Source organism: Mycteria americana, chromosome 22 (assembly GCF_035582795.1).
Source record: "Mycteria americana isolate JAX WOST 10 ecotype Jacksonville Zoo and Gardens chromosome 22, USCA_MyAme_1.0, whole genome shotgun sequence".
In the NCBI taxonomy this organism is placed as follows: domain Eukaryota; kingdom Metazoa; phylum Chordata; class Aves; order Ciconiiformes; family Ciconiidae; genus Mycteria; species Mycteria americana.
This window is the reverse complement of record NC_134386.1, coordinates 3,934,721-3,959,987: the sequence shown is the minus strand read 5'-3', so window position 1 is coordinate 3,959,987 and position 25,267 is coordinate 3,934,721. Positions and strand designations below refer to the sequence as shown.

Genomic DNA, 25,267 nt, shown 5'->3' with positions numbered 1-25,267 from the left:
TGTCAGTCCTTTTCTTTGTGTTTAGAAACTAATGGGAAGAACTGGTTAAGTTGAACACCTAGAGTACTAAAGCCAGACTGTCCACGTAAATGGTGCGACCTCTGCACTCTTTATTCAGCTCCTATGAATCTATTCATGGTAGAGTTTATGTAATTTAAATCAGGCTTCCTTCTTACTCTGTGCCAGGGTAAGTGCTTATTAAATGAGCAGCTATTCTTTACTTTTTTGATTGTGTGGCCTCACACCTTGTTTGCCAGTCATATTCAAATAATTTTCAGAAGACAGAATTAATTTCCTTGGGGTCCCTTTGGTTATGTTCATCTCAATAAAATAAGTGCTTTGCAAGCATTAGTTAAATTCTGTAACACACAAGAGGAAAGGACTATTATATCCTCTTGTAAAACTAGGTACTTTGGGACAACAAGATTAAAATTGAAGGTGTCCACTGGTATTGAGCACCTGCTTTGACATGCATAGGATCTCATTTGCTTGGAGAAGGTTGGAAGTTCAGAGTATTTCACGTGTTCAGACCTTAGTGCACCATCCTCAGATTGTTGGTGTCCTGTTCAGTCCTGTGTTAAGAGCGCATGTTCCCTGTATCATCCATGGAAAGAGCACAGAGATGTTAGCTGCCTGAAGCTGCAGTCTAAATATTTCCAAGTGAGCACCCTCTGGAGTCTGAAGCGGCCTTGCAGTTTCTCGTGGCAGAGCTGTCCATAACTGCTGCCCTAAATTGAAAAACCATCTTGCAGTTCCTCTTCCTGCGAAGCATACTGGGCTTATCCCTTCCATCTTTCTCAACAAGTTGGGGAGCAGTCCTTTGACATGCCTCCTGTCGTTCCTCCTCCTGCTTTGAATGAGGTGGAGGCACTGTGGAAAAATGATCTTTAATTAGATTATGTCCATGTAAGTTCAGGGAACGATGAATAAAAGCAACACAGGCAGCCATTCATCTTGGCATCTCCAAATTCTTTGTGCTCTTAAACTCTAGAATTTATTTTCACTTAGATGGTCTGAATTGTCAGTTTACTTTTTAAAAATTGTGGGGAGTCAAGTTGCGCTCTAACTGCTTCTGAAAGAGTGCAAGGTTTGTAATTTATCTCTGCTGGCCAAGATGGCTGATAGAAGTTGTAGGTTCTTCCATGGCCTGGTCTCGGTGAGTGGTATGAGCCCCTTTTTGGTTCATAGATAGCTGCAATGGAATACAAATTCCATTAGCATTGTAAATCTATTTAGCATTGTAAATACAATTCCATTGTAAATCCTGCATTCGATTTGAGGCTGGAGGGTAGCATGCTCTAGTTGTTCGACTCCTGTTTTACACCATAATTGTAAAGCTTGCTCTTTCACTGCCTTTATTGTTTGTGTTCTGTGAAGTTAATAAGATCGCAGGCTCTAGAGTTGTTCCTGAGCTACTTTCTTGCTACTAAACATAATGGTATTTTTGAAACTGTGGCCAGACTGCTTGAGCCCCTCAGTCTCATTTTATTTTATTTTTTTCATTTTACCCAACAGACCAGTTCTTCACCCCATTCTGGACTGCCCAAACAAGTCAGGATTAAAACTTCCCAATCTGTGGGGGACGTGAACACACCCTATCAGCAGCCAGAACCCAGAAGTAGGCATCTGTCTGTCAGTGAGTATTTTTGCCACTTCTGCTTGTCTTCGTTTTGTGAAATGTATCTTTTGGGCACTAGTGTTTATGGTATAGCATTTAGGAAAGCCATGAGAAATTGAAAGGTTATTCTAGGACAAGGCAGTTCATTTTCAAAAGCTCTTAATATGTTTGCAACACAATGTTTGAAAGTTCCTTAGTAAGTTGTTGAGCAGCTGAGGAGCTCCTAAAGGGGATGTCCTAAAGCCAGATTCATTGAGGTTAGAAATTTGGAAAGCTTACATGAGTCCATTAAGCTTTTTATTTAGATTGGCAATTTCAGTTCATGAAACCTAGATTTGATTTTTTTTTTTTTTTTTTTTAATGTTTGGCTTTGGAATCTGTCCTCACTCCTGTAATCAAGCATTTTACTAGTAGCACAGGAATTGCTAGCCATTATCTAACCAGTGCCCTACATACTGAGTTCCCTAACCTTTCACTCTTGTAATTTCCAGATGAGTAGAGCACAAGGCTAATATCATAGGTGACTGGCACAGCTGCACAAAAGATAATAACAAAAGTCAGAGTAATATGTAACTTTGTCTCATTTCTTTTGTGTTTCTGTTAGCTTAGTGAACTCATGTTTAGTGGAAAGGTCCATATAAGACTCCTGTAATTTTTACGGCATCTATCTCTGGTAGATTTGTGTGAGTTGTCCCAATTTGTGTGTTACAATCCCCTGTATAACTATGCAGTACTATTCAAATCTGTGGTTGAAGGATGCTCAAAGCTGTTAACTTCTTATATGAAAAACTAAAACATCTGAAACTGCTTCAAAGACTTTTGGGTCCAAAAAAAAAAAAAGTCTGTGGTTTAGAATCTGGCTCCTTGGTGTGAAATTCAGTTAGCAGTGAAAGAGCAGGAAGAAGGTGAGCAATAATAGGGATCTGCAGTATGAAGGCCAGAGCCTAAGATAGTGCTCTGTGTAAATGACTTTTGCTTTAGAAGTGAGAAAAGCTAAATTTTGCTGGAAACAGAAGCAGAGGATGGCTGTGTTTGTTACAACAGCTATTTCGGGGCCTGTCAGACCTAATGCTTCAGATGACAGGTGCTGCAAATCACGAGGGCAGTACTAGGGGCTGGGAATGTCAGAGTTGTATTGTTTCCAAGTTCTAAACCCGCTGCCTCTGTGGAAGAGGAGTGCTTCAGTTTCATTAACTGCGTACATTTGAGGCATAATCGTTACAGGATTTTAGATCAGTATTTGCAATGCAATCTTAGCGTCAATTAATCCGATTAAACTAGGACAGATAGTCTCCATATTGGGGGGGTCTAAACTGGAGTCAGAGCCATGCTGTTCTGACCAAAGGTAATTGGGAGAGTAAGCTCAGTAGAGAAGGAATTGAGAACTAGACCGGTAGTTCTCAATACTAGAGTTGTCTAGCAAACCTGTTTGTATCCTGTCTAGAGTCTGCTGATCCCCTTTTGTACAGTTTGCTTTTATGAAGTAGCAAACAAACAAAGAAGTGCTGAAAGCTTGTGAAGTACGTGACTGAAACTGGGACAAAAACAGTTTTCCCATCATTTCTAGTTTGAAGTTAATATGCATAAAAAGAGCAACATTCCTCAGTCCTATGAAGAAGGCAGCAGTATCCATGCACGTCTGAACACCACGTTTCTTTTTTCACAGACAAATCCAATGCCAATAATATTTTATTTAAAAAAATATCTTTCTCCTTTACTGGCATTCTAAGGTATCCAAATAATGATGCCAAAGCTAACAGACTGTACCGAGTGTCTGTCGTGGGTAAACTGTATAGTAATAAGGGGCCCCTTCTGTATCCCAGTTGTACAGACTCTTTCCTCTTATCCCACCTTCTGGACGCTTTCTGATTAGCCTGTCATTCATCAATCAAGAAAGCATTGGTTTTATTTTCTGAATATGTCGAAGTACCAGGCTGTTACATTATTAAGAGGTCCGGAAGAGTTCCAGTTCTGTCAGAGGTCTGATAGTAATTTGGCAATAGGTCAGTCTCGAATCAATTTCTTCTTCCTTCTCTTTTCCTATCTTTGATTTGGAAAAGGAATGTACCCCTGTTTCCTAGCGTTTCAGGCATAGAGACTTTCCTATTCATACCACGTCATGCAATGAAAGTCGAAAGCAGCGTTCAACAAAAGTTGTTTGCATGCAGGAGATATATCTGTGTAGTTCCTGTCTTCTAAAGTGGATGGGCCTCAAGCCTGCTGTCACCAGTTCAGAGGTTTGGAAGTAAAGGTAACTTTTATTTAAAAAAACAAAAAAAAAAGTTGCTAAGCATTCTGGCCGCACTTGTGTTTTTTCCACTCACTTCCTTTGATATACATTGATTTAGTGCCGACTTCCTTTTCCTGCCCAGTGATGGTGGCCTTTCCACAATAGCGGCTGGGCCGATGCCAGCAGGGCTTGGGCTCCCTTTGGCCAGCCATGGCATTGTATCGGAAAGAGTGAAAGTGTGCTCCCGTGACTCAGTGCAGCCCCAAAGCACGCTCTCTTGTTTGTTTCCACGCCAGTTGGCTTGTAATGTCACGTGAGCCCCGCAGAGCTACTTGGAAAATCAGGTGGTAGCTCTAAGCGATAGATTATTTTTTTGCATGTAGTTCACCCCTCCCATGCACTCTAAGCCATGCCAGCGCTGGGTTTTTGTTTCTTTGGCAGTCCTCTGAAAGGTGTGTGCACTAGTTTTCAGTTAGCTTTGCCGATGTTTGCCTTCACTCTTTATTACAATAACTTCTGTAGAAAATACTTTCCTTGGGAGAGTATTTGCTGATCTTCACCCATCTTTCATAGCACCTGAGTACACACAGTTAATTAAAGACAGCAATGTAAAGACCACAGCTTGAGAGCTGATCTTAAAACGCTGTCTCTGACTTCGTGGGTGACCCTTGAGTAGATTGGCTGGACCACAGCATTTCTTGGAGCTCACAGTTTGACTTGGTGGGAGCTGCAGCTGGATAGGTCACTGCAAAAAGGGATTTTGTATCTTCCTGTTTCTAAAGTATCATCTTCTTTGAGATCTGCAAGGAAAAAAATAAATCCTAGCAGTGACGTTTCTCTCAGTAGGTAGCACAACAGAAACTCTTTAGGTAGTACCATTAACAGATGAGTAAAATGGTTTTCTTATCCTTTGGCCCCTAAACATGCTCTCTGCCATCTGGCTATCTCACCTAATTAACAGAAATTGCGGAACTGACCTCCATGTGTTTTCACCCAAACTAGCCATGCAGTTTCATTTTTCACACAGTAAAACAGAAATTTGGGGGTTATTTACAAAGGTAACAGTGCTCCCATGTGATACTGAAATTGCTCAGTGTCAGTATAATTAGCTCAGCTGATGATGACTAGCAGGGATAGTGCTGTCACTCAAGGTAAATGATACAAGTTTGTCTCAACTAGTAATCAAGGCGGAAGATTGGTTGCCCTGACCAGTATTTTGTTTAGGGGAGATTAGCGGTGAAGTGAAGTTCATGTGCAAAAGCCAGAGATTCCTGGAGCCCTCTGCCTGCCCTGAGATACTGAAATTATGCTCAGAAGGTTGAGCAGAAGAGGTTAGCAATAGGTAACTGCTCTGTTAGGAGCTTCACCAATAATCCTGTAGTGTCTAAAATGACATTACGGGTGCTCGTTGAACGATTTGCTTTTTGACATGGCACCTCCTGGTTCCATTTCTGTCCAGACTGTAAGGTTCACTCCAGAGCTGCTGTGATCATAGAGGTCTAGCATTAGAGGTGAATATTTGGATTTTGTGTACATGTGTATGCAGTCTCATTTCAGTAAGCATAAATATCAAAACCATCCTTCTTTCTGGCCCAGGTTCCCAGAACACAGGCCGAAGTTCACCACCTCCTGGGTATGTTCCAGAGAGGCAACAGCGCATTGCTCGGCAGGGTTCCTACACCAGCATAAATAGTGAAGGCGAATTCATCCCAGAAACCAATGAACAGTGTGTAAGTATGAGCATTAAGGTGGAAAAGAAGTAAGTCCACCTGTTAAGGAACTCGCTGCTGCTCTCTGGGCCCTCTTTTTCACTCCAGAATATTCACTAGCTGTAGCTGTATTAGCACCTACTAGTGCCGCTTCGTTCATTTAAACTATGCTTCAAACTTGTTTGTAGTTGTGTAAGTTCAAAGCCTTTGTTGGACTGCCAGAAGCAGGTACCATGCATGTCAGGCATTGTCTCTCCACCTCTGAATGAGCAGTTTTGGTGTGCGTTACACATGTATGCTCAGATTTCCTATTACCAGGTTCATGTGACCCTCTTGCATTTGAAACTGCGCTCTCTATTCAAAAAAGTAGGAAGTAAGGCCAAAGGGCGACTTGCAGGTGGAGGCAGCAGTGCAGTAGCACCAGCAGAGACTCTGTTCCTGAAGTCACTTGGGATCAAAATGCAGCGCAAGGCTGACTTAAACTTTCATTTTCAGATCAGAGTCCTTCGACACCTAAAGCAATGGCCCAAATTTTATATGTCCTTAACAATTTCTGGGGGAGATAAAGGAAAAATGTACATTCTAAGTAGCTTTAGATTCCCCTTTTCATCTGGACATCCTCCAGGCAAGCAGCAGTGGGCTCTGATCCTCTTGCACAGCCTCTTTCAGGCATTAGACAGAACCGATGTTGCCATGTGATTTCTTCTGTGTTGCAGATGCTGGACCCTTTAAGCAGCGCTGAAAACTCGGTGTCAGGAAGCTGTCAGTCCTTGGACAGGTCAGCAGACAGGTACAAATGTACAAGCTGGTAGGAACTTCTGTGCTCAAATCAAAATGCCAGTTGTTCTTACACAAAAGTCTGGTTGCCATCTCATAAATTTTCTTGGAGAGAAATAGGAACTTATTTCCTACCTATATCCCAATATATTTCTTAGAGAGAATTAACTACGTCTTAAGGCTGTCTTATTTTCTGGCAAAACCATACACCAACAAACTGGTGCTTCAGTAGCTCTATGTTATAAATACAGAGTTCTAAAGCGTGCCGTCTGTGTGGAGCCTAGGCTCCGAGAACATCTGGCTGTAGCGTATTTAAATCTCTTTTAGACAAGGCTCTACTTGTTCATTAAAAAAAAAAAAAACCCAACAACCTATTCTAAGGTTACAGAACTATATCATTACACTAGATTCCTATGTCCTGCAAGATATAATATTAATTCCAAAGGTAAAACAGGGGGCTCTTCCTTTGAAGAAGAGTTTGTCATAGTCCGATGCTTTAGATCTTTTTCTTCCCTTTCTTTCCTGTTGGTGTTGCTTGAGGTGTTGGTGGGCAGCCATAGGTCCTATTAACTTGAATAGCAATTACAGCTTCCCAGCACCCGTAGTATTGGGCTTCAGCATGTTTTTAAGATTCCTCCAAGCTGATTCCTGTAGGTAGCCTATGCTTTTATGTCCAGCACTTGAGGTTTGGTTTTGTAGCCATTCACTTCCTCCAGTTTATGGAGTTACAGGGAAGCACTTACGGTTAACCTGTGTGTATGCATGCATTCATTTATTTGGGGGTGGTGACATTGCTAATTTGTTACCTGTCCTTCTCTCCCCTTTCCCTGCCCTAAGTGGAGGACAGGAGGAAAAAAAGCCTTCCTGGTTATTCCTTGTAGGAATGGGCATCATCTGGGGAAGCTGTTGTTCTTTGTGTAGGAGGAATGGAATCTCATTTGGGAGTCTGAAAGCTGTATCAGGCTCACTCCATTTACACTGGTTAACAAAAAAAAGTGCAAATAATATGGCTTTGGCACAGATGGAGTTTTTGTAATCTCTTAAGAGATGTTAAAGGCCTTCTGCCAAACAAGGGGCCATACTTAGGCTTGCTTGAGGAGTCCTACTTATTGGGGAGAAATGCGAGGGCTGTAAGGAGTGCTTGTGTTTAGGCTCATCTGGTGCAGGTAGAGAGGAAAGTGCACAGAAGTTTTCATGAGAGGAACTCTTACCCCTCATGGTAAATCACTGGGGGCAGTGGTCCCCATTGTCTGCTGCCCTGTGAGCAATGTGCTGCAAGCAGTACCCTGTTCTGCTCTGCCCCTTAGCCTTGGTTTTAACCTTCTGTTTCATGTGGCTGAAGGAAGCACTGGGTCTCAAACCACAGGCTGAGGAACTGCTGTGTAAATGGCACAAACTGAACAGAAAGGATGACTGCCCACATTGGGAAATAGTCTGGTTAGCTGGGGCTTAGCCTGACTTCAGCTTTGCAGATGTAGCGTGAAATTACTGCAGGGACACAGATTTGAGAATCACCGTTACTGATGTGCAAATGTATTACCTTGTATTTAAAGTCCTTGTAGGTTTCTCTCCAGTAGATAGCAAAACTTATTCTTGCCTTCTTTCTTTAATAGTCCTTCTTTTCGGAAATCACGGATGTCAAGGGCACAAAGCTTTCCTGATAATAGACAGGAGTTCTCAGGTATGTCAGTGTCCAGTATAAAGATTATTCCACCTAGACGTTTTCTGCTGTTTGCTGGCTACCCTATATGTTTGCTGGAATTATATAAATAGAAGAACTGGGGATATGTTGATTGAAAAGCGATGAAATCATTTATTACTCACCTGTTCCTAAAAACCCCTGCTGTTACAGGAAAACTCAGTCATTAGAACGCGTACTTTTTGAAGAAGCCTCACTTCTGTCTTTGCATCTCCTTCCAGACCGTGAGAATCAGATCTATGACAAAGCGGGGAAAGGTGGGACCTACCCTCGGCGTTACAATGTCTCCATGCAGCACAAAGACTACAACGATGGTGAGTTGTTTTCAGGCCTTTGATTCCAGGCTTGAAAAAGAAGGTGAGGCCATGCCAACCTCCAAGGGCGAGTGTAACTCCTAGTTGAAGAGTCTGGAAGTGCCCTGGTCCTTGCAGTTAGTGCTGGAGTTAATGCTACCATGCGTGATGCCACATTTTCATAGCAACCCACGATGGCTGTTTGTAATTCTTTGTTTACTTTGCCCTTTCTGGGGATATCCAGGCTGATCAGTGACTGCTAGGGTTGAGCAGTGGGCATAGTTACTAGCCTTGGTCATGTATACTAGGTTCCTCCCTCAGGGATTCATTAGGCTTTGCTAATTCACAATGCAAACTTGCTTCTGGGTCTTTTCAGTATACCAGTGACTTAAAAAGAATCACATCTCTGCTTGTCAGATGGCTTTATGCAGATTAATTTCTCCAAGTTTTGTAAGAGGTGCAAGATGTCATAATCTTGTTTATGGTTTTTATTTGCAAGTCCAGGCACGTTATCTAGAAAGTCATTCTGTCTGTGTAGTTGTTAACAAGCCTCGGAGCTTGTGTGGTAGCCTGTAAACCAGATTTTTGCCTTGGAAGGCAAGTTTAGATCTTGCACTACTGCACTGAGGCCATTACCAAGTGTTCTCTCCCTTCTACTTTGGGAATGATCCAAAGCTGTACTGAACTCAAGCAGCATAAGCCCTGAACTGTTACATTTTTTGCATCTTGTCTGTTTGGCGGTAGATTCTACTCCATGGGAACAGACCAGAACACGTTTTTTCTCTTCCTTCTCTTCGTTGCTCAACCTCCAGCCATTACCTTCCACTCGTAAGCATGTTTTTTAAAAATTTTACTTCTTTCTCCAGGCCGGAGGACATTTCCCCGGATACGGCGTCACCAAGGGAATCTTTTCACCTTGGTCCCTTCAAGTCGCTCCTTAAGCACCAATGGAGAAAACCTGGGCCTGGCGTTGCAGTACCTGGACCCCCGGGGGCGCCTGCGGAGTGCCGACAGCGAAAATGCCCTTGGTGTGCAGGAGAGGAACATTCCCACCAAATGTAAGCAGTCACCTGGATGATAACTGAGGAAAGGCCTCCTGGGGTTATGGGCAAGAAAGGCTTTTAGAGACGAAGTCCAGACCCAATATATTACCATAGCTTGATTTTTAACAAGCCATTCAAAACCACATAGTTACATGACTGTGTTTTGAGACCGGTCTGTCTCACCTGTAAGACAGGTCCTCTTTTTCTTCTAAGAATATGTAGTCTTGCACTGGGAGCTGGCCTCTCCTTTAGAAAGCATTGGAAATTCAGCACAGAAGTAAAAAAAACCTGTAAGTTGAATGGATCTAGATGATCTACAGGGTTCTTAAGAGTCAGAAAAGCTTGTTTATTTTCTTGATACATTAGTGTTTGTAGTCAGGCTTGTGGATTACAGTTATTTTACTAATTAAGGGCTGTATTTATTTCACTTGCTCCTTAGTAGAAAGATTTACTTCTGTATTAATAGCATTCCTGAGTTGTCTTTTGGGGAACTTTATATTATTAAAAAAAAGAAATGGAACATAAATCATTACTGATGAACTTCAGATATCCCATACAGTAATTTAAGGATCAAAATGAAGACATTAATGGAGCAAAGAAAGCAACACACTAAAACCGACTGGCAGTAAATCTGATTAAATTAGACATGGCAAAGCTAATCTCTCAGCTCTTCTGTATTTTCACACTGTCCAGATGGCTGGTTCCTGTCTTTGTTTTTAGAGTGTCTTGTTAGATACAACGTAATTGGATGCATCGCACTGCACGAGTCTGGTAGTGTCATTTGCAAAGTTAGAACTGAAGCACTGGTCTTTGAGTAATATGCTTTGGTATTAAGTGCAGTCTGAAAAACGGGGCTCAGGTGTTAATCTCTGGGTCAGGAGACTGCTGCTTGTGCAATGCACTCGCCAGTGCATTAGAACAATGAGAACTCATAATTCCCTGCTGACGTAACCTCCTGCTGGGGTATTGGAGATGGCTGCTTTAGCTGGTTCTCATGTATGTTTTTATTAGAGTCTGATTGTTCAGCAAGTAAAGGTGATACCCACACTGTGCTTACATTATGGCCCTACCTTATCAGTGTCTAGTAGGGAATTATGACTTCTAATTTTTCTGCTGTAGAGATAGCCTTGCAGTGAAATCCTTCCCGCAGGAGAAGGAACCCCAAACTAACCAATGGTTGGCAAAGAACTCCTTCAAGTTGTCCCAGAAGCTTAACAGTCATTCCCAGCTGGGTGGGATTGATTTAGCAAGGCTGATCCAGCTCTTCTTCATCTGATGCATGTGGTAACTACAGATCAAGGGTTGGAAGATGCTGTTTAATTGCTGCCCCATCTCTTAAGACAGTGATGTTGTAGAATCCACCCTGCTGGTGGAATGAAATTTCGTCAACCTCATTGAATAATTTGTCGTAGTATGTCTTTGCAAAATGTTTCACAGTTTCATTTTAATGGGACACCAGTCAGCAGGTCCTGCGAGTCTGACTGGTTGGATTCTGTTCAGAGTTCTGCTGCTAACTCCCTTATACGGGGAGAGTGCCTCGTGTCTGTTTCTTCAACTGCGAAATAGCTGTTTCAATCCCAGTATGGTGGAGATTGATCTTTGAAAAGATCACCATTATCTTTAAATAGTATAATGAAAAGAGAAATTATTACGGTTCTTTTTTAGCTCCGAGTGCTCCAATAAACTGGCGACGAGGAAAACTGCTGGGCCAGGGTGCCTTTGGTCGTGTGTATTTGTGCTATGATGTGGACACGGGCAGAGAGCTCGCAGCTAAGCAGGTCCAGTTTGACCCAGAGAGTCCTGAAACAAGCAAGGTAATTTTCATTGCAGCTTCTAAAATTCATGATGCAGATTTTGAGATCCTGTAAAGTGCCTGTATCTGTCTGTCCTCAAAAGCTGGCATCTTATTTAGTTTGTACTAGGGTTTCAAGTCATGTGGAGAGGAATAGGAGTCATTTAAAAATTACTTTTCCGTATTATTAACTTCAGCCTGAAACTAAAATCCATTTTCTGGCTTCATTTTTGGCTCTCCCTTTTCAGCTTTTTGGTTAGTTGCCAGGTTACTTGAGGAATACTAGACTGCCCAGTGTTCCTGGTTAGACATGGATGTGAATGAAACTAAACCCAGAAAGAGTAGGACTTTTTTCTTTTTTAAACAAAAAAGCTGCATGCACTTGTAAAACCCACTTTCTGGGCTTATATGGTAGGCCTTGTATCAAGTGTATTAATTACCGGTTTCCGCTTCCGAATTCTCCCTGTCCTCAAAACAGACTGAACTGTGGTGTGTACATTAATCAAGAACAGTGATGTGACAACACATTAGAAACAGTGGAGATCGGAAGGGGCACCTTGAAATTATAGGATAGCACACGACTCCCTGCACAGTGGATGCAGCTGGAATGGCTGTTAGGTTCTTTGCTAGTGTTTTAACAATGTACCAGTTTCCCAATATTGAACAAATTCACTTTGAGCTGGAATAACAGATCTGCAAAGATTTAATTATTCGGATTTTATATGGGATATTGGTGCCAAGATAAGTCCTAACTTGGTAAGTTCTAAGTTATACCATGTCTCTGTTGTAAATCAGACAGTAACTCTGAGCCAAGGAAGAACAGGCTGGAATGTATTTTGAAGGCACTGAAAGTCCAAACCTTAAACTATCAGTTGGCCCGATTAAGCAACTTCCTCTGGTTCCGTGCATCTCTGCAGCAGCCAGGTCCTTGCTCTCGAAGAGCTGCATCCTCTCCCAAAGCGAGAGAAGTGAACCTGGCACCTTCCAGTGGCAGGAGTGGAGAGAGTTAAGTGGGACCAATTTTGGGGAAACCATCATTCCTTTTTCCATAAATCCGTGTGCTCCGGTACCTTTGATGTTTGTCCTGTTCATTCCCTGGATTCAGCAAGAACCCGATACTTTTCCTGGGCAACAAACATCTCTGATTCACTCTGAAATTGTTGGATAGCCTTTCTGCCTTTGCGCTATGATACCCTGTTGTCTGTGGCAGGAATAAAGCAGAGAATCAGTTTCATGTGCATAGCTGCAGATTCTTTGAAGTAAATAAGAGAGGAAGCCATTTCTAAGGTTGATTCAAGTAAAATCATCAGTGTGAATCAGAACAGGACTGGGTGACTAAAGAAGTTAGGAACTCTTAGCACCTGTAGTCTCACTTTAATGGGTTGAGGTTCCTACAGAAAGATTCCTAGCAATTCTGTAACTGTGGGTTCAGAGCTTTTTCATAATTGAAACTAATGCTCACTGCCCTCAGCTTAGTGGTGAGAAGTAAGGTTATATCTGTGTTGTGCAGGAAGAATGCTTTCAACCACCTTGGCTAAAGCCATTCAGCTGACAGAGCCAAGACAAGAAACAAAGTTTTTCTGGTACTAAATCCATATATGATACTGCCTGTGTTCTAACTATCAAAGCTTCTGCACCAATACTTACCTGCTTATTATATAGTAAGGATTCATGTGAAGCATTGGTAATGTTTGCCTTTCGCAAGAGGTAGGTGAGCCAATGCCTACCTCTCAATGCCTGTGGATTAGACTTCTTCAGTGTAGTAGTGGCTTCATCCTTCCAGTGACATGGACAGATTTATCAGGATGGAATATTTCCTGGGGCCAGAACCTTATTTTCTCCTTCAACATCCATAGGAAGTGAGTGCCCTGGAGTGTGAAATTCAGCTGCTGAAGAATCTCCAGCATGAACGTATTGTTCAGTATTACGGCTGCTTACGGGATCGAGCAGAGAAGACCTTGACCATCTTCATGGAGTACATGCCAGGGGTAAGAGCTGACACGAGCAACACAGTCGCAGATCATAAAGTGAGATGGGTGGTTTTGTTAGTTGGTTTATTGGTTGCTGTGATTACCCTAACTATATAATCCACCTTATGCCCTCTTAGGAACACCCCTTTCTCGTACTGCCTTTATAATGCCACGACTTTCTTTTTATTTATGCCCAAACCACATCTTTGTTTTTTTTCTTAGTGTCTTGTACTTGAAATACATTCTCTTCATTAGTCACTAACACCAGTTCTTTTCTTCAGTCTAAATTTGTTCTAACAAAGTACTTCAGAGGACTTGGGCCAACTTGTAAATTGGGCTAACTGAATTAGCAGAGTCATATAGTACAGCAAATGAGGCTAAAACTGACCCTGCAAAAAGGGAGACTTTTGACCCGGATCAGTCTGCTGAACGTTTTTATTGCTTGTCTTCACAAACAGTTGTACCAGCACAGCTCAAGGATGGAGGAAGCAGACAGAACCTCTTTAAGCTATTTTTGCCATAAAGCATGTCCTTGCTTTTCTTAAAAGGGGCTTCATAGGGCAAGATGCTCTGAGAGCCTCACAAAAGGGCTTTAGAAGAGGCCAGAATTCATCACTGTGCCAGTTGGGTGTATAACACGGTCACAGCTCATGGGAATTGAATGGAGACTGCAAGATTTGTGGTTTGTCATTTCTTTGCCAATCTCTTCTGTTTGCTTTTGGTGCAGGGGTCAGTGAAAGACCAGCTGAAGGCGTATGGTGCTCTCACGGAAAATGTAACCCGGAAATACACCCGCCAGATTCTCGAGGGAGTCTCGTACCTTCACAGCAACATGATTGTGCACAGGGACATAAAGGGTGAGATCAGCTGGTGATTTATGTGTATACCACATGCTAAAGGAACTCTGAAAAAAGAAGCCAAGTGTTAAGAGCTCAGTATCCTGGCTGGGGCTTCTGAACATTGCTTTGTTCGGTTATCTCTTTTTGGTCTTGATATCTGTGTGCAGGGCTTAGGGAAGGTTGCGTTCTGGGCTGGGTAAGGGAGGTTGGGCTGTCCTCTCTACAGGACCTGAGAGCGTGGCAGTTGGTTATAGTAAGGAAGACTGGAAGCCTCTGATTCTTAGCAACACTCCTCTGTAACTCCTCATCTTTCTCTCACACCCCAGCAAAATGAGGCTGAGTTGCCACCTGACTTTCACTGCCCCATAAGGCACACGCGTTTCCCTGTGGATTCCCTTCTAATTTCCTCTCTGCTTGGCCAAAGTACCCTTTCTCAGCTGGTAGGCATACCGATTGCCATAAGAGCTCCATGCATGCTCTTGACAGTCCTGCTTACCTCAGGCTCTTGTGACTGTCCTGCCTCCTCTGTGTAAGAAACCTCTAATCTTCCATGTAGAGCCTCTGTGATTAGTCCTTAATCTTCCTCTTCCCAATATAACCCCATGGAGCCAGCCAGTCTCCCTAAGAGTTAATGTCAACAGATGTGGCAGACACCACACAGAGTTTTCCGTGCTCTAGAGGGACCAGGAGGGTTGCTCGCTGCAGGAAAAATATCCTCTTGTTCCTGCCTATAAATCTTCATTGCATCCCCTCTAGGATGGCAGAGGGAAACGAGCTGCTGATTCTTGAATAACACCTTGTATACTGCTCATGTGGTGCTCTTTACCAAATGATTTCCTACCTGGTGGGTTATTCACTAGTTTGTACCCATCTTCTAAGCCAAACTGTTACCTTGCCTCCAGGGTGCTGGGTTGACAGACTTGTTATTCTGAATTCAGTTCTTCCAGTGGGGAAGTGAAGTGATAAAGCTATCTCCCAACACAAGTGCATTTTATTTGAGGGCAGAAGGAGTTCACATAGGCACGTACCAGATAATGGCAACACAGGGTTCTTGATCTTACTGTGGCTTTGGAGGAAGAATTGTTTTTGGTGTCTAAGCCTTAGTTAGTGTCCACATACAAGCTCAGCTCTTAAGTTTGCTTTTTTCCCTGGTGCTTCATATTCAGGACCTCTGACCAAGTAAAGTGGAGATTGACTTGTTTATTGTAGGAGTTCAAAGTGGTTTAATTACCTACATCTGTTACCCAGCTGACCAGAAAGCAATGGTTATGCTCACTAAAGCAGCATCCCAATAAAATCCTTTTCTACACAGCTATGTACTATCTAAGCCGTTGGCCTGGGGCCCCTGCATAGGCTGTCTGAGCTGTTTACAGGCAATGTAACAATGATGGTGCTGACTCAGCTCTCATTTCCCTTCCCCCTTCACTTCCTTGTGTTTTTCCCCTGAAGTTTTTCCCATTTGCAGCCATTAGCAATTGGCTTGTCTACAGCCTGAAATAAAGAAATGATGTTTAGCAGGTCACCTGAGGCTTAATGGGGAAAAAGCCATACCATGAGCATGGGTATTTCTGGGTTGGATATCAGCTCTGTAGGCTGCGGATCCAGCAGCTGGATTGCATGAAAGCAGCTGTCTCAATTCTTTGTGTTTTGTCCAGGAGCCAATATTCTCCGTGACTCTGCTGGGAATGTGAAGCTTGGGGACTTTGGGGCCAGCAAACGGCTGCAGACAATCTGTATGTCTGGAACAGGCATCCGCTCTGTCACTGGCACGCCATATTGGATGAGCCCAGAGGTGATCAGCGGAGAAGGCTATGGAAGAAAAGCAGATGTATGGTGAGGCTTTACCTTTCTGTCCATAGATCAATTGACAGATTTTCTGGAGCAAGATAAGACATATACATTCTGTCGTCCATATATCCAAAATCAGATTTTGTCTGGATCAAAAGTTTAAGGCAAACTGAAGTAGCTGATTTGAACCCAAGACATGACCTGCTGCAGGCTGTGCTTTGCAATGTCAACACACAACTGCTCGTTTAGTTTTTCAGGAACAATTTCCACTCATTCCTCCCTTGAACTGATAGCTAATTTTCTCTTTTCTGACTTTTTCTGGTGTGATGTTTCCATCCTTCTTATATCCCTTACAAGAGGGAGTGAAGGTTGTTTAGGGAGCATCCATTCATTTTGTTATAAAATGAGAGGTATGCTTATAACACCGTGGAAATGAAAGGAATAGAATTTGAGTATGTTGACAAAGCTTTAAAGGAAAGATGCCCAAACCTGGAATAACAGAAAAGATACAGGTCAGATCAGAGGTGATCTGAAGTATGCATGAATGGAAACTGTAGCCATGCTGTTACTGGCATAGCCAAGAAACAGCCACTATCAAAAGGAAAAAGCAAAATAGTCCTGTGTCAAAATGTTAGTTGGAGGCCTTAAAAAGGTGAGATTATAAAACTAAACTAAATGACAGCAACAAAAGTGTGTTTGTGTCTCCACAGTAAGGCAAGGCCTATGCTGTTTTCTGTACAAGCAGTGAGTGGAAACATAGCTGAAATTTGTCTTGTATGCAAAGAGTTAAGTTCTGCAGACTCTCCCAGTTGGGATGCTTGGGGAGAGAATGGAGCACGTGCCCTTCCCCCTGGGTTGATGCAGTTGTGGATTTCCTCTTGGTGCTGACATCGGTCCATTCCCATCAAAGAGACGCTGCTGTTGGCCGGGCTCCAGTTCCTACAATCCCAATCATTATTTAGGGGGGTCAGAACTTTCCAGTGCAGCGTTAGTCCCAGGGTGGATGTGTATGGCCGAGAGGCTCAAAGACGTAACAAATCTAGCCACCTGGCTTTCCGCCACTGCTGCAGGCCCCTCTCCAATTTTCTTTTTCCTAAATAGCAGAATATGTGAGCTATTTGTTATTGCTGGAGTGACTTGACATGAAAAACATTCCTGCTGTTTGCTGAATATCTTAAAGAAACCGGATCTGCTTAAACGGTATAAATCAGTCTAAACAATAATATATCCCTGCTTGCTCTTGAGCAAACCCCCAGCACTTCAGCACACATGGTTTGCATTTTCTGTACTCTCTTCTAGTAAGTCTTAAATGGCTGGAAAACAGTGTAAAATTTTCACGTTGGATTTTAAACCTTGTCAAGAAGTCATTTCTTGCATATTCACTGGATTTAATTCCTTTCCTTCCTTGTCTTGGCAGTTGATGCAAGTCTGCCTCTGAAAATGTCTTTTCTTTGCTTTTCACTTCAGAAGAGGGTTTAGTTTAAAGGTGGAAGAGGCAGTTTTGCCTTTTTAATGGAATTATGTGATCAAAACACCGGAGTGGATATTAGAAGTTCACTAACTGCTTTTGCTTAATCTGTGGCCTGGAGGAAGCAATTTATCCTTTTCGAACAAAAACCAATCACTGCAGTACTACAGAAACCCGTCTTCCCTGTGAAAGTATTGGTGTCACGCTTGCTTCAGAAAGGTGGCTCAGCCACATCCATCCCCATAATCATGTTCTTGCCTTGAATTGGCCTGTAGAGCCCCATTAACTTTACCAGGAGTTTTGCCTTAATGTAATGATGCATCTGCCCTACGGGCGTCTGAACTTACTGCCTTCTCAGTTTGGAGCTGTGAAGTCTTTAATTATTTTTTGACTGTCTACGATACTCGGTTTCTTGTGAAGTGGAGATATTAGGGGGTTTTCTCCCACGTGGGCATTCTGAGTCTGTGCACTGAAAAGGGATTTTGCTGAAATGGCTTTGTGGGGTCAACCAGCTCCGATTCACTGGACCTTGGTTAAAAAGTATGTTTTCTACCTTGCAACTCAGCAAATGCCTTTGAGATAAAACAGTAGCAGCAGCACCCGAAATACCACTGAGGTCAAACAGTGCCTTCAGGGACCTCTCATGTGCACCTCTTGTCCCCTGTTGTTAATGCAAATGTTTACAGAGAGTAGAATTTGAGCAAAGGAGAGCTGGACAGATGGCACTTCACAGTTCTCAGTGCAGTGAGAACCACAGTGGAAACCAGCCTCCCTGTCTCAGCACTTTACTGCTAGCCTGACAGTAGTAAAAGCAGCGACGTTGGCAGGTCTGGCTCAGAATCCGTGCGCGCATTGGGTTTGCTGAGCACAAAGCCACTTTATAGCTGTTTTCAGAGCGGAGCTGTACCTTGATGTTGGCTGCTTGGAAGTTCTCTCTGAACACTGTGCATTATTGTGTGAGTCAATTCTCACTTTTTTTTTTTTCCTGCCTGCTTTTCCAGGAGCCTCGGTTGTACTGTTGTGGAAATGCTGACAGAGAAACCACCCTGGGCAGAGTACGAAGCCATGGCAGCCATTTTCAAAATCGCCACCCAACCAACCAACCCCCAGCTCCCCTCTCACATATCAGAACATTGCCGGGACTTTCTAAAGCAGATCTTTGTGGAAGCCAGGCACAGACCCTCTGCTGAAGAGCTGCTCAGACATCAGTTTGCACAGCTCCAGTACTGAATTACCTCCCTTGCTAGCAGCTCCTGCTGGGCTTTCGGTGCCCCGTCTGGTCTAGTTGCAACTGCCCGTTGTGGTGCTGCATCTTCAAAATGCCAACTCAGCTGTCCTAGTCCTTTGGGGAAATTATGCCAAGGAACCTAGGGTCCTCTCTTGTGCCTGATACCTTTGTTTGCTGGACTAATGTTTATTCTACCGACAGCTGTCCAAACAGAGCTGCATTTTTGCCCTAGTTACCTTGATGTGAAATTGCAGCTGGCTGCATGTTTTCTGCAGGCCCAAGAATGGGAATATAGGAAGTGTCTCACTGGTTGAACATAGAAGAAATCTGAACCAAAGTGGGAACTGGAAGAGCTACACTCTTCAGAACAGAAACGTGCAACAGCCATCCAGACCAGCTCTCTACGTGGGGGTCACTGTTTTCCAGACTGCTAGGGCTTTAGAGGCATCTATAGGACATGAATCCAGCAAAAAGCCATGTGTCATTGAGCATGCGCTCGCTATATAATTATATATTTTTCTTCTTAAGTATTCAGCATCTGAAGGTGTTCAGAAAATATTGATTCAAAAGTATGTGAATAGTGTTATTTTATAATGAAACCATGGATTTTGGGGTGGGGGTAAGGGAGGTCTTTGTAGCTAAATGTCAGGATAATCAGAAAAGTTTCAGCAGAATGCAATCACTCCAGGGCCCAAGATAAGGGCTCTCCCACTGACGTTGGAAAATCCACAGCTTGATTTCCAAGGCTTGATCTGTCCTAGCATTAAGGCAGTGTCAGTTAGTTTGTGTCCTCATAGCCAACAAATCTGGCCTCCTGCTTCATCTCCCTGGGACTGCTGGGTCTGAACAAAACCCTTCTGGAAGGGAATTCTGCGGAACAGCTTTCTGTTGCACCTATCTTTTTGGCTGGTAACTTCTTACCATCCCGTGAACCAAAGATAGTTCATCTGGTGCCCAGGAGTTTACTTCAGGAAAAGCTTATGGGTTTCTTTGAGGACCTGGCCTAATGGAAAATTGAGTTTTTCACGGGGAGAATTTGCTGGACACTAGTCTTACTTGTGCACAGTAAGTTAGAATCAAGCTCAACCTTTCAATGTGTGTGTTTTGTTTTACGGATGTGCAAATATTCATTTAAGGTTTCCATAAAATATTAGGGTCCTATTTAAATAAGCTTTTGTACGAGTTAAGTCAAACAGTGAACCAGAGAGAACATTCGTAATGCTAGCATATTTCTGAAATTAACTGGAGATCCCCGTACAGGTACCAGAAAAATGTATCCAAGCGATTTTGCATTTGAAAGGTACCACATCTCTGAAAACTGAGTTCCTGATGGCTTACTGGCCTGAAATACTGTATGTTGGTTTGGGCACTAGTAGTCCATATTTCACTCATAAAAGACCAGCAGTTTTTAAGTGCTGGGGATTCATGGAGTAATTATAAGTTACCAGAGTGAAATGAAACTAAGAAAAGCAAGTGTATTATTAGCTAAAATCTTGCTTTACAGAGCAACGCTAAAGGTATTCTGCTCTTGTATTGGAAACCGTATTAAGGGTCCCCATGCCTCCACTTTTCCCCCCCAAAGAAAACTTGAAATTTGCTTTCATAATGCAGTAAAATTAACAGTTTTAAGTGAATGCTTATAGCAGGAAAAGGCAAGTTTTAATGGAACCAAGCTCCTTGAACACATGATAAATAAAGTGTTTAATTAAAAGAGGGGGAAGAAAAAGCCCCGAAAAACCCCAAACAACCAGAAGCCCTGAAAGGGTTTAACAATCTGAAGTGTTTTTTCTGTGCCAAACTCAGAGCAGTGTGTAATCAGTGAAAGCAAGCTAGTGTTGGCTTCGCTTCCAGGCTCTCCTGCACTACTACAAGGATGCACTGTTTAGGCTGCAGGCACTTAGGGGGATATCTTTTATGAAAGCCCTTGTTCCATAATTTATTTAATTCTAGTGAGAGCACTTCTATTGATCTTTTCCAAACCTGGAACTTGACTCCAAATTGTCAAGACACGTGGCCTGACTTTTGGCCTGCACTTCACTGTCGCTTGCACCGAAGGGAAGTGAGGGCATGACACTACTACTCTGTTTTAGGGAGCGTTTTACACCGCTTTACTGTGGTGTGAACGGCTGCGTATGCTGCAGAGGAATGTGAAATCATTCCTGTAGACTTGATGACAGAGGTAGGGTGGTCAGCACTCCTGTGAGGCCCGGTAGCACTCTTCAAGCCTTGCAACTAGCACCTAAATATACCAAAGATTGGAATCTTATTCATCACACTTTACCCTGCAGACGTACAGCAGCAATCAAGAGTGCAGTGATCCTGTCTGCATAGGTTTCTCTCTACCCTTGGCTTGTCCTCACCAAATTGAGACCTTCTTCCGTGGTCTTCCCTTGCTATCCCACACGTTGTGTTTTGGGAGAATAGGGCATGAGGAAATGGTGTAACTTTTAATGTTTCAAAGCAACTAAATCCTCAGGATCTGTTGTGGCTTTTACCTCATATGCGTCATGGAAGGCTGTTCCAGAGCAGAGCAAAGAGCATGATGGACTGATGGGCTCAGTCCTCTCCCCGCCAGAGCTTCTGGTCCTTCCCACCACCTATGCTGAAATGTGCCTACTCTGTGTATACACTTGTATTCCAGTCTGTATTAATGAAAGTAAATAGCAATTGTTCAGTGACAGAGAACATGGGGTGCCAGCTTGGACTTCTTGTATTCCAGTACCTGACCCAATGCCACCCGTTCGGCACAGGAACAAGCCAAAGCATTACTTGTATGTTTGGAGATGCACTTTTATGAATGTAGTTTATATAGCTCTTTTTTAGCTCTTTTTACATCATGTAAACAGTGATGCCTCATACTTTTTTTTTTTTATTTATATCGTAAAAGATCATATTTGGTGATTTTTATATATATCGACTCGACTGTTACGGGGTAGGGGGGAGGATGGGAAATAAATTTGACGCCTTTATGAATTTAAAAAGGAAAAAAAGCAGCTGGTTTTGCAGAGAATTTGCTGATGGTTTATAACGAGTAGAGCCAAGCCAAAATGTGTTCTTTGTTTCCTCACAGCCCTCTTGATTATGGAAAAGGAAGATCTGGATTCCTAAGTCCACTGCTACAGTGAATAAGCTTGGGGCTGACACGTATACTACAGTTTCTTAACACGGCCCTGGCAGCAAAAAAGGTTTAAGTGGACATAAATGTAATTATGCCTCTAAATTGAATTACATCTGAAGGCCTCTTTATCCTGGCAGAATTGGAAAAAACTGGGAATAAACTCATTTAGGGGAGAGTGGAGGAGGAGTGCCAGGCTAACAATAAGCTATTGTGTCCATTCCAAATGTCACTTTGTGTTTTCTGCTGTTCCTTCCAGGGAAGGATATATAGCGAATATTGAGTATTAGGATCCTCAATGGAAGGTGCTGCAGAAATGGAAGATACTCTATTTGGAGAAAAATACTCTTATAGGAGTCTCATTATCCTGAAACAGTTGAAACTGAGCAAGAAAATGTCTGAGATTCCCATCAGAGAGGAACTTGGGGGAAAGGGGGATTTGGCTGTCCCAGAGCTTGTTAGGAAACAAACTATTGGCATTTTGGTCTTGGTGTGACGATTCTGTGCATTCCAGGTTATTTGCTTGTTCTCCTGTAAATCTGATCTTTGCCTGTTCTAGTGGCGATAGGTTGCAGCAATCTGGATTTTTTTTTTTTTTTCATATTTTTGGAGTAGTATTCCAAAGGACTTGAAGATGCTCCAAACAGTTCCCTTTGCCATTAATTATCAAAACAAATTGATCGAGAGGGAGATTGGTACCTGCTCAGGTGACACGTTATTTCTGAGTGCCCAGAGAGCCAGGATAACTTGTGAAACCTCAGTAAATATATACCCCTGCTGTACACGCTTTCTCTGGTAGGCAAAGGCCAGATACTTAGAGCTGTACAGGGGGGCTGAATGAGATCCCAGTGATTGGTGCTTAGGTTAATAGCTGCTGGATGGAAAGTTTTTATATATTTGAATATGTACAGTCCTGTGGCTGTCACCTTGGTACCTGCCCTTGGAGCTGGGAGTATTCAGTCTGTCTTTAATTTTCAGAAAAAAATAGGCGTCCTCTGTGGTTTAATGGTGTTTGGGCTTCAGGTCTTTAAACCCCAGCCTTGTTTAGGAGCAAATCTCACTGAGCAGCTCTGAATTTCCCAGTTAGAAAAGGTAGATGTGCCTAGGGGGCAGTTCGGAAATGAAGAAAAGGACTTTATTGTCTGTCAGTACCTGTCTGACATAAACTGTGCAGAGCAGGGAGAAATGGCTTTAACCTGGATTGTGCAGAAGACCTTGAACCAGTAGTCTATATATACCGACCGGGGGCTTGCAGTGCAAAGCCAGGCCAATGTATCGTTTTATTTACAATAAAATTATCATTTATATGAAAGCCTTTTTTGGTGGTTGTTTGCAATAGTGTCTCTTAGTTCCCGCGTAAGCGGTGCCTTAAGATAAGTGAATAAGACAATTAACTAGTTTTCCTTCTAACCAAGGACCTTAACTGAAGGAGGAAATCTTTCCTTTCGGGGCTTTATTCTTGGGGACAGATGAAGTAGTGTCCTATTTTGAAGCATTGCTGCTTGGATCAGGTAAGTGTGCGTCCTCTACAAGGCTGCCTCTGAGGAAGGTCACATTCATCCATTTTCACTCTTCAAAGAGAGAGGTAGAATGGCTCCATCCCTCTTGTCAGTGTGTAAAAATAGCAACATCTTCATTTCACCTTGCAGGGAGAGTAGCTGGACTGGTTTATTGGCTCTTCATGTGGAGACCCTACTGATGGAGAGCAGGAGCTGAGGTTTGCATTTGGATTTTGCTGTGGCGGTGAGTTCTTTACTCCAGGCCTTGGTCTGTACATGTTCTTGATTCATCAGTGCTTAACAGGGTAGATCATCATCAGATGGGGAGAAGGCAGTTGGTAACAAGACCAGGAGGAGATGGTTAGTATGATAATCTCTGATTCCTTGCTGTGTTTTGCTGCAGCTGGGAACTCTCTAGGGAGTACCCCAGAGTAGCTTGCTAAGTGGGGAACTCCAGCTCTAGCTTGTGAAGCTCAGGCTGCTTGAAAATGTATTTATTCTAAATACCTGGGAAACAGCTGAAGGTTCCTGAATTGTTTCTCCTTTGAATGTGTTGTCTAGTCATTTTAGAAAGCAAAAATTTGGAGAAGTAAGGCCTCTGGACTTCAGACAAATGAGAGATAACGTGAGCTCCCTTCCAGAACTGAAGCCTCCCAGCAGAAGTGGAGGAATCTGGATAGTCTTGCGTTGAGCGTACTAGGGATTTGGGACAGGATAAGTTTCACTGTCCCAGAGTAGGGCAAGGGAATGGGTAACCACATTTCCAAATATTTTCAGGCTTTATTTTTTTTCCAGCATACTATCTTAGGAAAGGACAGAAATAGTGCTCCTATAAAATTTGTCTACACTACTTGCTGAAATGCTCATTTTTTCCTGGTACTGCTCTGTCTCTTTATGCAGCTCCTAGTCTTTAGTGTCACAGTCTCTTAAGCAGTGGTTTGAATGCCACCGTGGTCCCTTGAGATGCTGACCTCCCCAGGGTCTAACCACAACCTTCCCTCTAATCGCCTTTTCCCAGGCCACGGTATAGCTAGTTGCTATGTCCGTTAAGTACTGAAATATTTGTTAACGTAAAATATGAACAGATAAGAATGAATGGGTTACCAAGCTGATGCATAGAAACCCCTGCGCGTGAAACAACTACACGCGCGGTGCTTGTGTGCTGTTCCAGAACCAGACAAGTGAAATTGTCCCAGAACAAAAATGTCTTGTGGAACCAGAAGTAACCACCTCCCGCTGCTTCCTGACATTCTCCTTGTGTGTGTTAGAACCTGAAAATCCTGCCTTTGCTGAAGGAGGAACTTAGAAACTCTCAGTTACCTTTACTTGAGGAGCTTTCCCAAAGCCAATGCCTTCATTCTCCTTTCCACTCAGTATGATCAGTGGTAGCATTTGCTTTATGAACGTGAGATTCACATCTTAGGCTTGTATGATGGCGTGTTTTCTCCTGGAGTCCCCTCCCACTCACCCCTCTCAAAAGTAAGTATCTCTACAGTAATTCTGGTTTCCATAAATACGGAGTGTGTGGTCCTGACTTGAATCTTCACCATGCCAGTCCGTAGGTGGTGGTTGAGCAGGGGCTGGGAGAGGGAAATGTCTGGATGCTTGGGTTGAAGGTGGAAATGATCAGCCATGAAACACTGACCAACGCACAGAAGAAATGCAGCTAAAAACCTCTACTGCCTTTTTTATTTCTGGTAATCTGTGTTATATGCATAGTGTGGCTCAGGGGAAGGTGACTTAATCTATGTTTCCTCTTTAAATCCAGTTCTGAAGCAAATATAATTTAAAATCTCTAAAGAGGTTGGTTATACTACACTACTGTGGCTCTTTCTATTAGGATAGTAAAGTCTAAACTAGGAACAATGTCTTCTGGATTTAATATTGCTTGGGTGTGGGTGTATTGCATTATATCCAGGAAATGCTGGCACGGTTAGCTGTCATGTCACTTGTTCTTCTGGTGTTGATCTCTGCCTAGTGCTCTGTGTCTTGTTCAAAACCAGACATCTGGATGGTATGGATGTATATGGATTCTTACTGTTTTTTTCCCAAAACAGTTTTTATTACGTGAATCTGTTGGCTTCAATTTTTAGGGTCTGTAAAATGTCCTTTCTTGAGCTGAAAGGCAGGTTGGTAGCAGAAGCCTCGTGCTTGCGTGGAAATGCAAAATAAAGTTGTGGCGTGTGTAATACAAATAAA

At 42.9% G+C, this 25,267-nt stretch overlaps 1 protein-coding gene across 4 annotated transcripts in view; it reads left to right on the top strand.

Annotated features, from left to right (window-relative positions):
* Positions 1-22,883, top strand: part of MAP3K3 (mitogen-activated protein kinase kinase kinase 3) — a 40,945-nt gene extending 18,062 nt beyond the window's left edge. For 2 of the 4 annotated variants that reach the window (XM_075522668.1, XM_075522665.1), the window contains 11 exons: positions 1,516-1,636; positions 5,445-5,578; positions 6,274-6,335; positions 7,948-8,015; positions 8,255-8,347; positions 9,193-9,384; positions 11,035-11,183; positions 13,018-13,149; positions 13,859-13,988; positions 15,626-15,803; positions 18,228-22,883. In XM_075522668.1, the coding sequence (XP_075378783.1) occupies positions 1,516-1,636; positions 5,445-5,578; positions 6,274-6,335; positions 7,948-8,015; positions 8,255-8,347; positions 9,193-9,384; positions 11,035-11,183; positions 13,018-13,149; positions 13,859-13,988; positions 15,626-15,803; positions 18,228-18,456 (1,488 nt within the window). In that variant the 3' untranslated portion in view covers positions 18,457-22,883. Of the gene's footprint in view, positions 1-1,515; positions 1,637-5,444; positions 5,579-6,273; positions 6,348-7,947; positions 8,016-8,254; positions 8,348-9,192; positions 9,385-11,034; positions 11,184-13,017; positions 13,150-13,858; positions 13,989-15,625; positions 15,804-18,227 lie in introns of all 4 variants that reach the window. The other 2 variants (XM_075522667.1, XM_075522664.1) reach the window with 1 other exon arrangement.
* The last annotated feature ends 2,384 nt before the right edge of the window (positions 22,884-25,267 follow it).